Raw genomic sequence first — 15,000 nt, 5'->3', positions numbered from 1 at the left:
GCCAAATATATATATTTGTATATCTTTCATCATACAGTTTTTGTTAATTCTGGATGACATATACTTTAACCTATAAAGATAGGAGTATATTAGAGTAGCTCGTGTTAGATTACATAAAATATTATATACGATTTCAGGTAAAAGTGAAATGCTCTAAATTTCTGATGGTATGGAGCCCTCAAGTTTAACAGCCATAAGTCCTTGACCTTATTTAGTGGTGACGGGGTGATATGATGTGATAATGTTTTTAAGGGGTATAGTCTTGATTTTGGCAAAGGTGATGGCGTGATAGCCAGGGGCGAAGATGGTATGGGGCAGGGGGGCGGGCGCCCCCGGTGGATTTTTTTTTTCAGTGTAAAAATTTTGGGTTTTTCGACTTTGCCCGGTGGATTTCTTTTTTTGCCCCCAAACCTACATATTTTGCCCCAAAACCTTCAAATTTTGCCCCAAATTCTCCAACTTTTGTCCCAAAAATCTTCAAATTTTGCCCCAAAATCTCCAACTTTTGCCCAAAAATCTTCAAATTTTGTCAAAAAAAATTGCTACGGTTAAAAATTCTTTTTTTGCCCCCGGCGAAAAAAATCCTAGTTTCGCCTCTGGTGATAGCATGATGAAGTTTGTAGTGGTATGGCGTAATGGTTGTGTGATAGAGAGTAGGTTCCACCATTTTTATTTTCTTTTTCATATTTTATTTGAGTTATTTATTACGTATTATTTTTAATATATTAATAAAATTAATTAGTTTTAAATATTTTTTTGTTAGTTATTATTCCTTATATTTATATTTATATTTATGTTGTGATTTTCATTTGTTTCAAGTTTAGGGTTTAAGTTGTAAATTCATACAAAGTATAGGGATTACAAGTGTAAATTGATTTCTTTTATCCCCTTCATCGAACAAACAGATCTGGAACGAATTCATTGTCTTCTTCATCTCATTTTCTTCAGCAATTAAAATCAAGATGCACCCAAATTATTAAAATCAAAATATACCCAAAAATTGCAATCGAAATAGAAAATATTACATGGAAGCTTCTGATTGGGCAACACTCCCTCACGCCACCAACCTTCTTCCGTGAAGCAGCCATCGCGCCGGCGAATTTTGTAGCCCATCACGCCGCGCTGCGGCGCCATGGTGGCGTGATGGTGGTGATTTCGGCACCACGCTGCTTTAAATGAGGTCTTATTTAGTGAATACGATCTGATCTACTATCGAACCCCAGTCGAAGTACAATACTTATTTCACCATTCATTAATTTATTATGTTGATGTTGCCATTTTCCACGCTATCAAATTCTTGAAACACAGCTCACCAAAATAAAATAAAAAGGTTACATTATTATAATGTAGTTTTATCTATGATTTATAGTATCTCTTGATGTATAGCTGAGTCTTATAATACGTGTTTGTGTTATTTCAGATCAAGTGGCTGCTAAAACTCTCACAAATTCCTGAAGTATGTGAGGTTCCAAGCTTTAGCAATGGAGCGCAAACATTTTGCAAGAACTATTTTGATGGATATAGCGAGGATGATGCGATGCAAGTTAAAAATATCAGAAAATAATAACTAATCATGATATGAAAGCAGCGGATTATTTTCTTAAAACAGACTGTCAAGAAAATCCTGACTAATTCATTTCATGAAATCATTATAGGTGCTTGAATTTATTCATTTTGGGTGTACAACCTTACTCACGGGTTAATGCTGCCGTGGGATACTTCAAGCGGGTGGACTTTTAATTTTTGGTTTGTGATATGTTAAGAAGCACAGTAATCATCAACAATAAGCACCAGATATTGAGCTTGTGAATAGTTTAAGGCTGGTGAGAAAATGGGTCGTCAACAATGTCGCACAAAGTTAAACCGAATGACTTTTAAGACAGCGAAGGCAATCTTGGGTTGGCCAATGCAATTTTATACCATTTTAGCATGAACTTGTGTATTTGACGCTGGCTGGCAGGTATACACAAATTGAACTGATTGTCTAATTGCACAAACACTTATGAATGTGTAATAAACTTACAGAAACTTTCCATTTTGTCATTTTATTTTATGAAAGGCTCCAAGTAGGCACCGACAACAAATAAAGCAACATCACAAAAGACCACAAATGACTCATACCAACAGCGCCTAACTACCATATTGATCAACTGTGAACGCATAAAACTATCTCAGCCTTATTATAGAGCCTCTTTTTAATATTCTAGCCTGGGCTTCCAAATACTTTGAAACGGTCCTGTCAAATTAGTGGTATAAACAACAAAATTTGTTCACACGCTACTTGCAAATATTTGTAAAATGTAAAAATATTTGAAAACGTACCGGTTGAAATATAATAGTTTTCATCTTCCTATGTATGTGATATATCTTCTCTTTTTTCTCCATGTCAGGATCATACGCTCTCCTTCATCAGCGATTGCACTGAACCACTTTGGTCTTCTGGTTGACAACATGAGATAACCCATCACCAATCCAAATACAGTTCCACAACCATATCCCAACATAACCACTTTCCACGTGAACCCATTCTCTTCATCATCTTCATCACCCTCAAGGTGAGGTTCTTGTGGATTATCATTGCACTTTTTGGGCAATGGAAGCCCACATAGATTCGGATTTCCTCCAAACGAGTTCCATTCTAATGTGTTGAACTGTTTTCCCGTCGGAATGCGACCCACAAGATTGTTATGCGAGATATTTAAGAACGCGAGAAATGTCAAGCCCACAAGACTCCGAGGGATCTCTCCTTTAAGTTGGTTCCATGATAAGTCTAATGATTCAATTTGTGATAGTTTTCCAAGATCTTCTGGTATGGGACCTGTGAGGTTGTTGTGGGATAGGTCGAGCACTATCAATGAGTTTAGAGATCCAATGATGTTCGGAATCTTCCCTTCAAACTTATTATACGATAGACAAATAATTGTATATTCAACATATATTTGTGGTAAATGTCGCTCCATCCCTTTCATGGGAACACTGATTGAGTAATACTTGCCATTTATTTCCAAATACTCCAATTTTGTGCCCATTTTTGTCATATTTTTCATGGCATTTAAATTTTCAAAAAAAATTGCTGGAATTTGTCCTACAAACCTATTATGAGATAAGTCAAGAACTTGCAGGTTTTCGAATGGGAATTCAACAGCAAGAGTGGTTGCTATTCGTCCATGAAAATTGTTTGACTTAAGATTAAGAACTTGAAGATACGAAAGATCCTCTAACCAATTAGGGAATGTGCCATTTAAGTGGTTGTTTTCCAAATCAAGAAGTTTTAGGTAATAACAGTAGGACAAAGAAGTTGGCAACTCTCCTTGTAACTGATTTCCCTTCAAAATAAGCCCTCTTAATCCACAGTCTCTAAACCTAAACGTGTTTGGAATTGTACCATGAATGTTATTATTCGCTATATTCATCACGGTAAGATAGGAGCTAAAATTTCCAAAGCATTGTGGAATCACTCCACTGAAGTCATTCATGGACAAATCCAGTAAATCTAAAGAACTCATGTTGCAAATTGATGGAGGGAGTGGTCCATGAATCTTATTGGACTGCAGATCTAGTTCATATAATCCATGCCACAAAAATTGTGGCAAGCCTGTTATGGAATTATGAGAAAGATTCAACCTCAACAACTGATTGTCAGCTCCAATCTCCCCTGCCCAAATAGGAATGTCTCCATTGATTTCATTGTCAGATAGATCTAAACTCTCAAGATTGATCATGGATCGTAAGGACGTTGGAAATACATTTATCTTGCAAGAGACCAAATGTAAGTGCTTCAATTTTGGGTTGACGTAACGAGTAGCATTACCAGCCATAATAGTTAAACCACTGTATGAGAGATCGAGATATTCAAGATTTGCGAGACTTGCTAACAACTTATCTAACTCTCGGCTACTACTAAAATTATTAGAAGATATGTCTAATGTTTTTAGCGAGGGAAGAGCAAACGACTCAAAAGGTACATAACCACTTAACATGTTATTATACAAATAGAGAGTTTTTAAATAACGAAGAGTAAACAAGCAAGTTGGCAATGTCCCATTAAGCTTGTTATTCGATAAGTCAAGATAAGTAAGATGTGTTGGGTTAAGTTGAGAATTTATAAAGGACCCAATCAAACTACAGTTATTGAGATCCAATGTTTTCATAGAAGATGAGATATTGATAAGATCAGCTGGTAAAACCCAAGACATATCAACATCCCGAAGCCTAAGGTCTCTCAAAAGAGTAGAGTTATTAAGGAGGTTGTTAAAGATATGAGGTTGAATCATCAAATTATCATTATCGGAGAGATCAAGTGAAACCAATTTAGGAAGAAGTGATATCTCCCGAGGGATTTCACCCACTAAATCGTTTGATGACAAGTCGAGTACTTCCATGGATCGAAGATTAAAAATGTAATAAGGCAATTTTCCTTGCAGTCGAGTCCCTTTAAGATTAAGTAATTTCAAAGAAGACGATATATTGAGATAATTAGGTAAAGTTAAGGAGATATTAATGCGAGAAAGCATAAGATTTTCTAAAGAAGTAGAATTTAGAAGCATGTCGATGAAAACACGTGGTTCCATGCTTAAAGAATTGAAAAAGTACCTCGCAGAGAGATCAAGAGACACCAACTTATGAAGAAGTGTGATTTCTGCTGGGACCTCGCCATCAAATCTACTTTGAGAGATGTTGAGATGTGTGAGACTTTTTGAAAACCTCCCAATATCACGTGGAACTTGGGACTTATAGAAATTGTTAAAAGCGAGGTTGAGTTTTTGGAGGTGAGGAAGATTGAAGAGGGAAGTATTAGGATAGATGCTACCTTTTAGCATACCACAACTTAGATCCAGACCGATAATGTCGCCGGTGGAGTGGTCACAAGTGACTCCATTCCAGTCACAACAATCTGTACTTGCGCTCCAGTTCATCATTATTGGATAGTATCCTGCAGAACCTAGCCAATCTTTACATGGGGTATAATATGGAGGTTCTTCAATTGAGATATTGATCGAGAAAAGGTTGTCTTTAAAGAACAGCAAAGCTCGCGATTGTTGAGAAGAGCATTTATATTTATGAGTAGTAGTTAGGCTGGAATTTACATATGATGAAACAGTGGAACAAGCAAAACTTAAGAAAATGAATACAAAGTATACAAATTTTGAATTACTCATTTTTTTGTTCCTTGTAGATAACAAGTCTCCTTTTGTGGTTGCAGGATTTAAATATACCTGGCAAACACAACCCAATCCAATTTACTTGGGTACGCTAATTGGTACGGTTTGTTTACATTATCATGAAAACACCTAAAATTATTTTTTTTGCGTAGTTGGTACCTAAGTTTTGTTTAACTTGCGTGGTTAGTACCCCTAGCTAACTGTGGGAAAATTTTAATGGTTAACCCTCACATGTGCCAAACATATGAGGGTATTTCCGTCATTTTCCTATTTCCTTTTTGTATAATTTAATTTTATCTTCTCCTTTATATTTTATTAAATAATTAAACCACTACCACCACCTTCTCACTAGATCTCCCAACAATGGCTATTTTACCTCTGATCATACTCCTCTTACTTTCAATCACACTTTTTCTCGCCGGAATCATCACCGCCACCGCCACCGCCGATTACAACACCTCCACCATCACCGTTGACGGCCTTCAAACAAACACGATTACAAAACTGGGGGTGTTCAAAGTTTACCTTTTTAATTAACAAACCCACTTTTATAATCACTCCGACGGTGACGTCCTTCAACATGCGAACAGATCCACACACGGCCTTCAACACCTCCGCTATCACCGTTGACGGCCTTCAACACCTCTACCATCACCGCCCGACGTCATCCTGATTAGATTGAAGGTTTGTTTCGATTTGCTACTAGATCTGATACCGGACTACCTAACAAATCTGATGGTGATGGTGGCGATTTCAAAAAGGTCGTCGAAGTTCTTCAATTGCCGGAAATTGTTGATTAAACTGTGGTGCTTTACTGCTTTTTTTCAATCGTCAGAGCAGATCTACTCATCGTCCACCTATTCTTATAGTTAGAAGGTGTTGTTAAAAAACTACTACTTTACTAATCTTGTATGTGAGAAACTGAAATAAAAGGCATACCAAATATTAAGAGATGTTGATGAGAAACTTTTTGACAATGAAGAGTCTCTTTTCCTTTGTATAAGAACATCTTTTTCTTTTTCAAATATAAAAAGAAAAAAAGAAGAAAAGAAAAAAAGAAAAAAAAAAAACTCTGTTTTCACCTTCTATTAATCATTCCAATCATGTGGTCACATTCGATGTTATTATGATGATTAAGTGGAAAGCTGGATAGCTAAACAAGTATTGAAGTACAGTTGGAAGCATTATAACTTGGATAAATTTTAGTGGATGGTACCTAGGTTTGTGTATATTGGGAAGATTGTTATAAAATGACGAAAATACCCTCACATGTTTAGCACATGTGAGGGTTAACCATTAAAATTTTACTATAGTTACCTAGGGGTACCAAGTACTACCAATCACGCAAGTTAAACAAAACCTAGGTATCAACTATGCAAAAAAAAGAAGTTTAGGTGTTGTCATGATAATGTAAACAAACCACAGGTACCAACGGCGTAATTTTTTCTTTTATTTATTTATTAATTTAGACAATAGGTCAAACAGGTTTATTAGGTCATCACTACAGTAGGTCGAATGGTTGAATACGACGAGTCCACGATACCTGTCAAATACGTACGAATCGCCAAAAATTGCGTATGAAGCAAGCATTCTCCGTTGAATACATACGAGTATACGACAATTAAAAGGTTATCTGCTTGTATATATATTCTAATCAAAATCGGCTATCGCTTTCAATTTCTAATAAGGTGAGATTTTTCCACAATATTATTTAAAGTTATGGTTCTTACATCAATTGTTTCATGATCACGATTTCATTATTAAAACTGATGTTTCCAATAAATTATTAACGTTATAACTCCGTTCTGGTTGATTGACGGTTGACAATTAAACTTTCACGTAGTATTTATAAATATCAGTCACGATATGAAGAAGATTGAAGACAAAAAAAATTCACACCCACATGAGTCAAATTTAAATGCTTGTGTATAGCCGGAATAAAATTTTATAATGAATTAAGGATAAAAGATGATTGATAGTAGGATTATAATCACAGAAGGCTACACACGAACTTGTTTCATTAATTTAATTTTACAAGGAGTATTATTCTTTGTATATCACCAATACCATACCATTATGAAATAAAAAATGATTTAGTTGAATAGCAGAATAGTAGTGATTGCATAGGAGTTTTTAACTTGTGACAATTCAAAATCAAACTAGTTTGACAAAGTCAATAGTCAACTTTAGATACCATACGTCAAAGTCAACAATACTTTAATTAATACTGTATTAATGCTATGTAATTATCAGAAATAAAATAAAAATACTATACTTCTGTATTATTGTTTTGTCAATAGGTCTCTGTTACTTATTTTCTCAAATTCTTTTGAGTGATCATGTCAAATAATGCTGTACAGCCCTATGCATGATAGATCGAATTGAATGAAGAAGTACTAGCTCATCTAGAACAAGTAGACAACGTTCTCATCATCTCATGTATAGATACATTGTGATAAATTACCTTTAGCCGGCCTGACGGAAAACCAAAGGCAATATGTGACGGTTGTGGGTGTTGTTTAAGACTTATATCTATCTATCTATCTATCTATCTATCTATCTATACATATGTATAAATTAAAAAGTTTTTTGCTTATCATTACAACAAAAACGTTAAATAGACACGCTTATTTAGGCAAATATACATGTTCAAAAGCGTGTGAATTTATAAGGTTCACATTTGGTACAAGCGTGTGAAAAACAGGCGTTACAAAATTAAGAACAAGTGTAAGCGTGAGCTTTTGAAGGTGATTCTTCACACTTTTAAAAGTGAGCTTTTGAAGGTAACTCTTCACGCTTTTGAAAGTGAGGTTTTAAATTTATTCTTCACACTTCCAAGTGTCAGGACAATATATATATATATATATATATATATATATATATATATATATATATATATATATATATATATATATATATATATATATATATATATAGGGGCAGGATCAATGAGGAAGTAACCAATCGGAGGGAAGCAAATTTTTTTTTTCTTCGTTTTTTTTGAATTTTTTTTTCCGGCATCAAGATCACACGAAAATATGAACATTTAGAAGAGACACTTCGTGATGAATGTTATTATTTAGGCGGAAAAACGATCGACAAAAATAAATATTGTTCGTGAAGAATATGAACGTTTTTTTTCTTCATGTTTTGTGAAGTAAAATTTAGCCCGATTTAGAGTTTAAGGTTTAGGTTTTAGGGTTTAGGGTTTGGTGTTTTGGGTTTATTCCATAAACCCAAAACACCAAACCCTAAACCCTAAACTCTAAACCGTTCGTGTTAAAAACTCAATCTAAATCCTAAATCTAAACCCTAAACCCTAAATTTCTAAAACCTAATATCTAAACCCTATAAACCCTAATATCTAAACCCTAATATCTAAACACCAATAGCTAAAACTTCAAAATAAGCTCGAAAAATACGATAATTGTTATATATTACTTCTTCGAGCATTTTCCCGCCAAAATATAAACATTTATCACAAAGTGTCTTTACTAAATGTTCATATTTTCATCTCATCTATAATGTTCGTGAACAAAGTTTTTTCAAAAAACGAAAAAAAAAAAAGTTTTTGCTTCCCCCCGCTTCCCCCCGAATGGTTACTTCCCTCTTGATCCTACCACTATATATATATATATATATATATATATATATATATATATATATATATATATATATATATATATATATATATATATATATATATATATATATATATATATATATGTGTGTGTGTGTGTGTGTGTGTGTGCGCGTGCGCGCGCGCACTCAATATTTGAACAACAGATACAATATGAGTATATCTTAAAATTCTGAAACACAGCAAACTTATACGAGCTAGCATAAAATGAAATACAGAGCATAACTAAAAGTTACAAGTTAAAGTTGCCATTCACCATATATAACTATTTTTTCTATTTAGTTACAGCAAAGTTATTCAATTCTTGAAGGATAATGGATCACTTGTTGAAAGCATCACACCACCTTCTACTCTATGCAGTTTCACAAGTCTTGTTTGATCTGCATAAATATTTAAACCAACATTCAAATACTTTTCTAACAAACGATCGTCCAATCTGTCATACGCTCTCATTTTTATCCATTTCAAATGTGAATTGTTCGAAGTAATTATGATACTCTTACCTTCTAACTCAATTTTATCCATTTCAGATTCTTTTCTAACATAATTGTTCAAACTTACAGCCTCTTTCCATATGTGAAACGGGTTTTGGCATTGGAGGCAATGTATGACACTTCATCTTGTCATCCAGCATGTAAACATCCCATTAAACAACCTGATGATTTAAACAACACTTCAATTTGTGCTCAGTTGCTATATAAAATCATGCCTAGCAAATGGTCCAACTTTTAAAAGTCAATTAAACAACTTTAAACTTCAGAACTTTATAAATTAAGAAACTGATACTAAATAATAAAACTCATAATTTGGAATTTGTGGCAAATCAGTAACAATATTGATCCAGAAAATTAGTCAAAAGTCAAACACATCTCTTTCAAATGGCAAGTCTTAAACAAGATTTTTCATCATAAAGAGAGAATATAAATGAACGTACTCCGTGCTTGTGCGAACACTTGAAGATAAGTGCCCCTGGTTTGGGCATAAAGTCACCCTCTTGACCACCAATAACAAAGAGCTGATCACCAACGGCAACACAAGCTCTGTCAATAGTCAACACAGTACATTATATAATCATCTATACACCCCAATATGCAGTTGAATTCTTATATAAACTTAATTTCTCAAACTACAATGTCAGGTTATAGTCTACACATATAACAATAGTTTAATGTGAATGCTACTTACACATATAACATATATTTATTCCATTGAAACTATCAATATTCAAGAGTAGAAACTTTTATTGAACAAGATATGTGAATTCAGCAATAGCATGGTTACCGAATGAATCAACAATTATACGCCATTGCTACTTAAACATATAACAATATTTTTATGCCATTGCTACTATAAATAATCAGTAGCAGATATGTTAATTGAACAAGAAATGTCAATGTTGAAGTAGACTGTACTTGTGCTCAATAAAAGTAAACTTTGGATACTTCAAAAGATGGATGAAAACAACACATAACATAGTAAAATAAGATATAGCATACGATAAATTACAGTCAAATAGGAGTTACCACAGGTTCTCTTCGAGTATTTGAAGCATACGATCATGACAACCATTGTGACGACCCGGAAAATTTCGACTAATTTTAACTCAAACTCTCGATACGATTTAATATTTTAAGCAAAGTCTGTAATGTTGAGTCTCAAAACTTTTGAATTGTTTTAATATATTCATTTCACGAACAATTGTTGTAAATAAATATGTATATGTATATGTGTGTGTGTGTATATATATATATATATATATATATATATATATATATATATATATATATATATATATATATATATATATATATATATATATATATATATGAATATAAGTATATGTAATAATATGAAAAAGAAATAGAAATTTGATACGCATAACTTGTTATATTAATATCATTATTACTATCAATATTAATATTATTAATATCATTATTATTATTACTGAGGTTATTAGAATTATTAGAATTATTGTTATTTTTATTAAGATACAACTTATTCTTATTATCATTAATGTTATTATTATTATTTATATCATTATCATTATTAACATTATTATTAATAAATATCATTATCCTTGTTATTTATATTATTATTATTATTATTATTATTATTATTATTATTATTATTATTATTATTATTATTATTATTATTAATAAAATTAAAAGTAATATTATTATTATTAATATATTTATATTTATTAATTATTAATATTAATTATATAAAGATTATAAATTAAGTTAATTATTAGAATCAGTTGTGTGTCTCTATCTGTTTAAATTTTTATGCCTCTAAATCTCCTGCTCGTGATTGATTTTTGTCGACAATTATTTCGCTATGAAACAATAGATTATTACTTGTTAATTGAGGGAATCAACTGAGTTCCATTATCATTTTAAAACTGCACACTGTTTTTGCTTCCACTTTATCACAAAGAACCACCCTTTCTTTATATAATACACATACATAATTGAGATACATTGAACTAACACAAACCGTCACCTTAATGTAACGACCCAACCCTCGTTATACCAAAAACACGCCTTAAAAAAATAATTCTGAAGCAGTGCATCTGGACGGCGTCCAGTACTGAAGACCAGGACGGCTTCTAGCCATCTGGGACGGTGTAACAACCCAAACCTAGAAACGCCCAAAAGTACGACCCAATTTTTTTTTCTGGGCTAGTACATCTGGACGGCGTCCAATACTGAAGGCCTGGACGGCATTCAGCCTTTTGGGACGGTGTCCCAATGATCTGCCAGGGACTGATCCCCGTGCTCAACTTACGCGAGCGGAAAACCCTCTTCTCAACACTTTTAAACGAAAACCTTTTCACAACAAGTTATAATAAGTTAAACTAAGAGGTTTCCACAATAAAATTGAGTTTTATAACTTCGGGCCCACATCGGCCGTTTTACGAGTTTCGTTCAAAATACAAGTTTCGACCGTACGAGTTTAATTTCCAAACTACACTAGAGCATGGTGTTTGGGGTTAAACTACCCACATCTTGGCCAAACTTCAAAAGCTAATCAACACAAATGCGTCCCCTATCAAAACAAAGCGGGATCTCTAATCCAATCGAACGTCCTTACCCTTGTCAACACCCGAGCCTATAAAAAGGTAAACAACGAGAGGGTAAGCAAAGCTTAGTGAATGCAATAATTATACATGTACATATATAATATACCTACTTGCATACACTTACAAACACCGTATAATCGCTAGCAATAACAATTAGCATACAAACTCGGAATATAAGCTAATAACCTCCAAATACCGCAACTAGCGTAATCAATAGCATATTCACCGAAATAATATATTATGTTATACAACGACACATACACAACTATATGGTTAACCATACACACATCATGGTGCTACCGGCTCCGTGGTTCACACCATACGTAATGCTATGACGCTACCGGCTCCGTGGTTCACATCACTACGCATTCGAGTCATACTCTTATATAGTGCTACCGGCTCCGTGGTTCACACTTCGGTGTTACCGGCTCCGTGGTTCACACCTCATTTTATAGTGCTACCGGCTCCGTGGTTCACACTTAGATGCTACCGGCTCCGTGGTTCACATCTCAACACATGCACCATGATGCTACCGGCTCCGTGGTTCACATCATAGTACACTCGCACACACTATGGCACTCCCGGCTCCGTGGGTCATACCATAGCATACAAATAAATACACCATATACATACAAGTATAATTACTCCACTCACCTTATCGATTTGGTGACGATATTATACCTCCACAAGCTTCAAAGCAAGGTACCTAATATAATGAGTACTCGATTAACACACAAGCTAGTTGGACTTAATACCAACAACCCACACATGTGCATTTAATGACTTAATGCATTAAACCACCCATTTACTCCAAACCGTCCATTTAAGGTCAAGATCATCACGAACCACTAAAAGCTAGTGATTAAGGTTCAACAACCCTAACTATTACACAATTAGGGCATATCATACCCATCTTTCCCAACTAGTTCAATTATTACCCATTTGACCATTTTAAGGTCAACACACCCATTTCGGGTCATCCACAAACCCACATAACACCCATTTACTTAATAACTAGGTGTGCTAGTAATTAGCTAACCAATTATGACTCATAAGTCCCTTTAAAATTTCTAAAACCCTAGGTTAGTCATCCTTGGGTCCTCATGACCCAGTATTACCCAAAAACCCCCAAATCACTAGCAAATGGATTTTATGCTCATCTATAACCCAAACCCTAACCCTTTAAACAATCAAAACAAGGAAGTCAAGGTTAATACTTACCACTACAATCAAAATATAGCTAGTGAGGAGATGAACAACTTTAATACTCGAGCTTCAACCCGAAACAAGCTTCTTCCTCTTCGATTTGAGCTTTCTCACACAAGAATCACTCTCTCTCTCTAGAATTTAAGTGGAAGAGGTGTGGTGGTTGTAGATGGAGTAAATGATGCTCCAAAAATTGATCTAGGACCTTAAATTCGATCCCTATGTGAATTTACCACTTTGCCCTTATTAAAATATCTAAAAACAGCAAGCTGGCCCGCCAGACCATTTGGACGGCGTCCAAAAGTCTGGACGGCGTCCAACCCTTTACACTGGGACGACGTCCCATCGTTTTGGATGGCGCCCCGATCAACTGGGAAGTCAAGATCTTACAACTCTCCCCCACTTGAACCGGATTGCGTCCTCGCAATCCAAGCCGCATGACAAGCAGGAAGATATACCAAAACAAACTCTTCGGATTCCCACGTGAACTCGGAACCCTTACTATGACGCTATTGGACTTTAAAAGTCCTCACCGCTTTATTTCTCAACATCTTCACTTTTTCATCAAGAATTGCCATTGGTTCCTCGACATATTCTAACTTGTTGTTCAAGGAAATCTCGTTCAACGGTACCCACGCCGTGTCATCCGCAAGACACTTACGGAGATTGGAAACATGGAATGTGTTATGAATCCCCGCAAGCTCTTCGGGTAATTCAAGTCTATACGTGACCTCACCAACACGATCCAAGATCTTAAAAGGGCCAATAAATCGAGGAGGTAACTTTCCCCATTTTCGAAATCGAATGACACCTTTCCATGGCGAAACTTTAAGCATCACCATGTCACATTCTTGAAACTCAATCGGTCGCCTTCGTTTGTCGGCATACGCTTTTTGTCGATCTTGAGCCTTTTTCAAATGAGCCCGAATCATATCAATCTTGCTATTCGTCTCTAAAACCAAATCGGTACTCCCAATTTCTTTTTGACCCACTTCACCCCAACAAATCGGGGTTCGACACCTATGCCCGTAAAGCATCTCGTAAGGTGGCATCCCAATACTAGTATGATAACTATTATTGTACGATAATTCCACCAAAGGTAAGTGCTCATCCCAACTACCACCGAAATCAATAATACACGCCCGTAGCATATCCTCCAAAGTTTGATTCGTACGTTCGGTTTGACCGTCTGTTTGAGGATGATACGCCGTGCTCAATTTCAATTGTGTACCCATATCTTCATGAAACTTCTCCTAAAACCGAGATGTGAAACGGGTATCTCGATTCGAAATAATAGATATAGGAACCCCGTGTCTCGATATCACCTCCTTGATAAATAACTTAGACAAAGCCTCCGATGATATCGCTTCCCGAATGGGAAGAAACACGACACTTTTCGTCAATCGATCAACTATTACCCAAATCGAGTCAAATTGGGTTCTAGCCGTCTTTGGTAACTTTGTGATGAAATCCATGGTAATGTGCTCCCATTTCCATTTCAGGATTTCTAACGGTTGTAACTTACCATACGGCTTTTGGTGCTCGGCCTTAACTTGCAAACACGTAACGCATTGCTCAACATACTTTACAACATCACGTTTCATGCCCGGCCACAAATACTCTTTCCTCAAATCAAGATACATTTTCGTCGCGTCCGGGTGAATGGAATACTTTGACTTATGTGCTTCATCAAGTAGCACTCGCCGATAATCACCCATTTTAGGCACCCACACTCATCCTTGAAAGGATAACAAACCATGCAAACCTAAGGTAATAGACTCCGTTTGTCCCACGATTCGTTCCTTATGCTTATTGTTAACAAAAGCTTCAATTTGCGTCTCGCCAAGCTTTACAAGAAAATCGTTAGTAATAATCATGCGTAACGATCCTACTCGTATCGCCGAATGTTG

General features: G+C 35.1%; 1 protein-coding gene across 1 annotated transcript; it reads right to left on the bottom strand.

Annotated features, from left to right (window-relative positions):
- Positions 1-1,010: 1,010 nt before the first annotated feature.
- On the bottom strand, positions 1,011-5,159 carry LOC139863237 (receptor-like protein Cf-9 homolog). The gene is made up of 3 exons (XM_071851880.1): positions 4,346-5,159; positions 2,323-4,177; positions 1,011-1,166 (listed from the first exon to the last, which is right to left on the bottom strand). The coding sequence occupies exons 1-2, from the start codon at positions 5,157-5,159 to the stop codon at positions 2,343-2,345; spliced, it is 2,649 nt and encodes an 882-aa protein (XP_071707981.1). The 3' UTR covers positions 1,011-1,166; positions 2,323-2,342.
- Between the last annotated feature and the right edge of the window lie 9,841 nt (positions 5,160-15,000).

Source organism: Rutidosis leptorrhynchoides, chromosome 8 (genome assembly GCF_046630445.1).
Source record: "Rutidosis leptorrhynchoides isolate AG116_Rl617_1_P2 chromosome 8, CSIRO_AGI_Rlap_v1, whole genome shotgun sequence".
In the NCBI taxonomy this organism is placed as follows: domain Eukaryota; kingdom Viridiplantae; phylum Streptophyta; class Magnoliopsida; order Asterales; family Asteraceae; genus Rutidosis; species Rutidosis leptorrhynchoides.
Note: the sequence above shows the minus strand (reverse complement) of the source record. Positions and strands in the feature narration are given on the sequence as shown.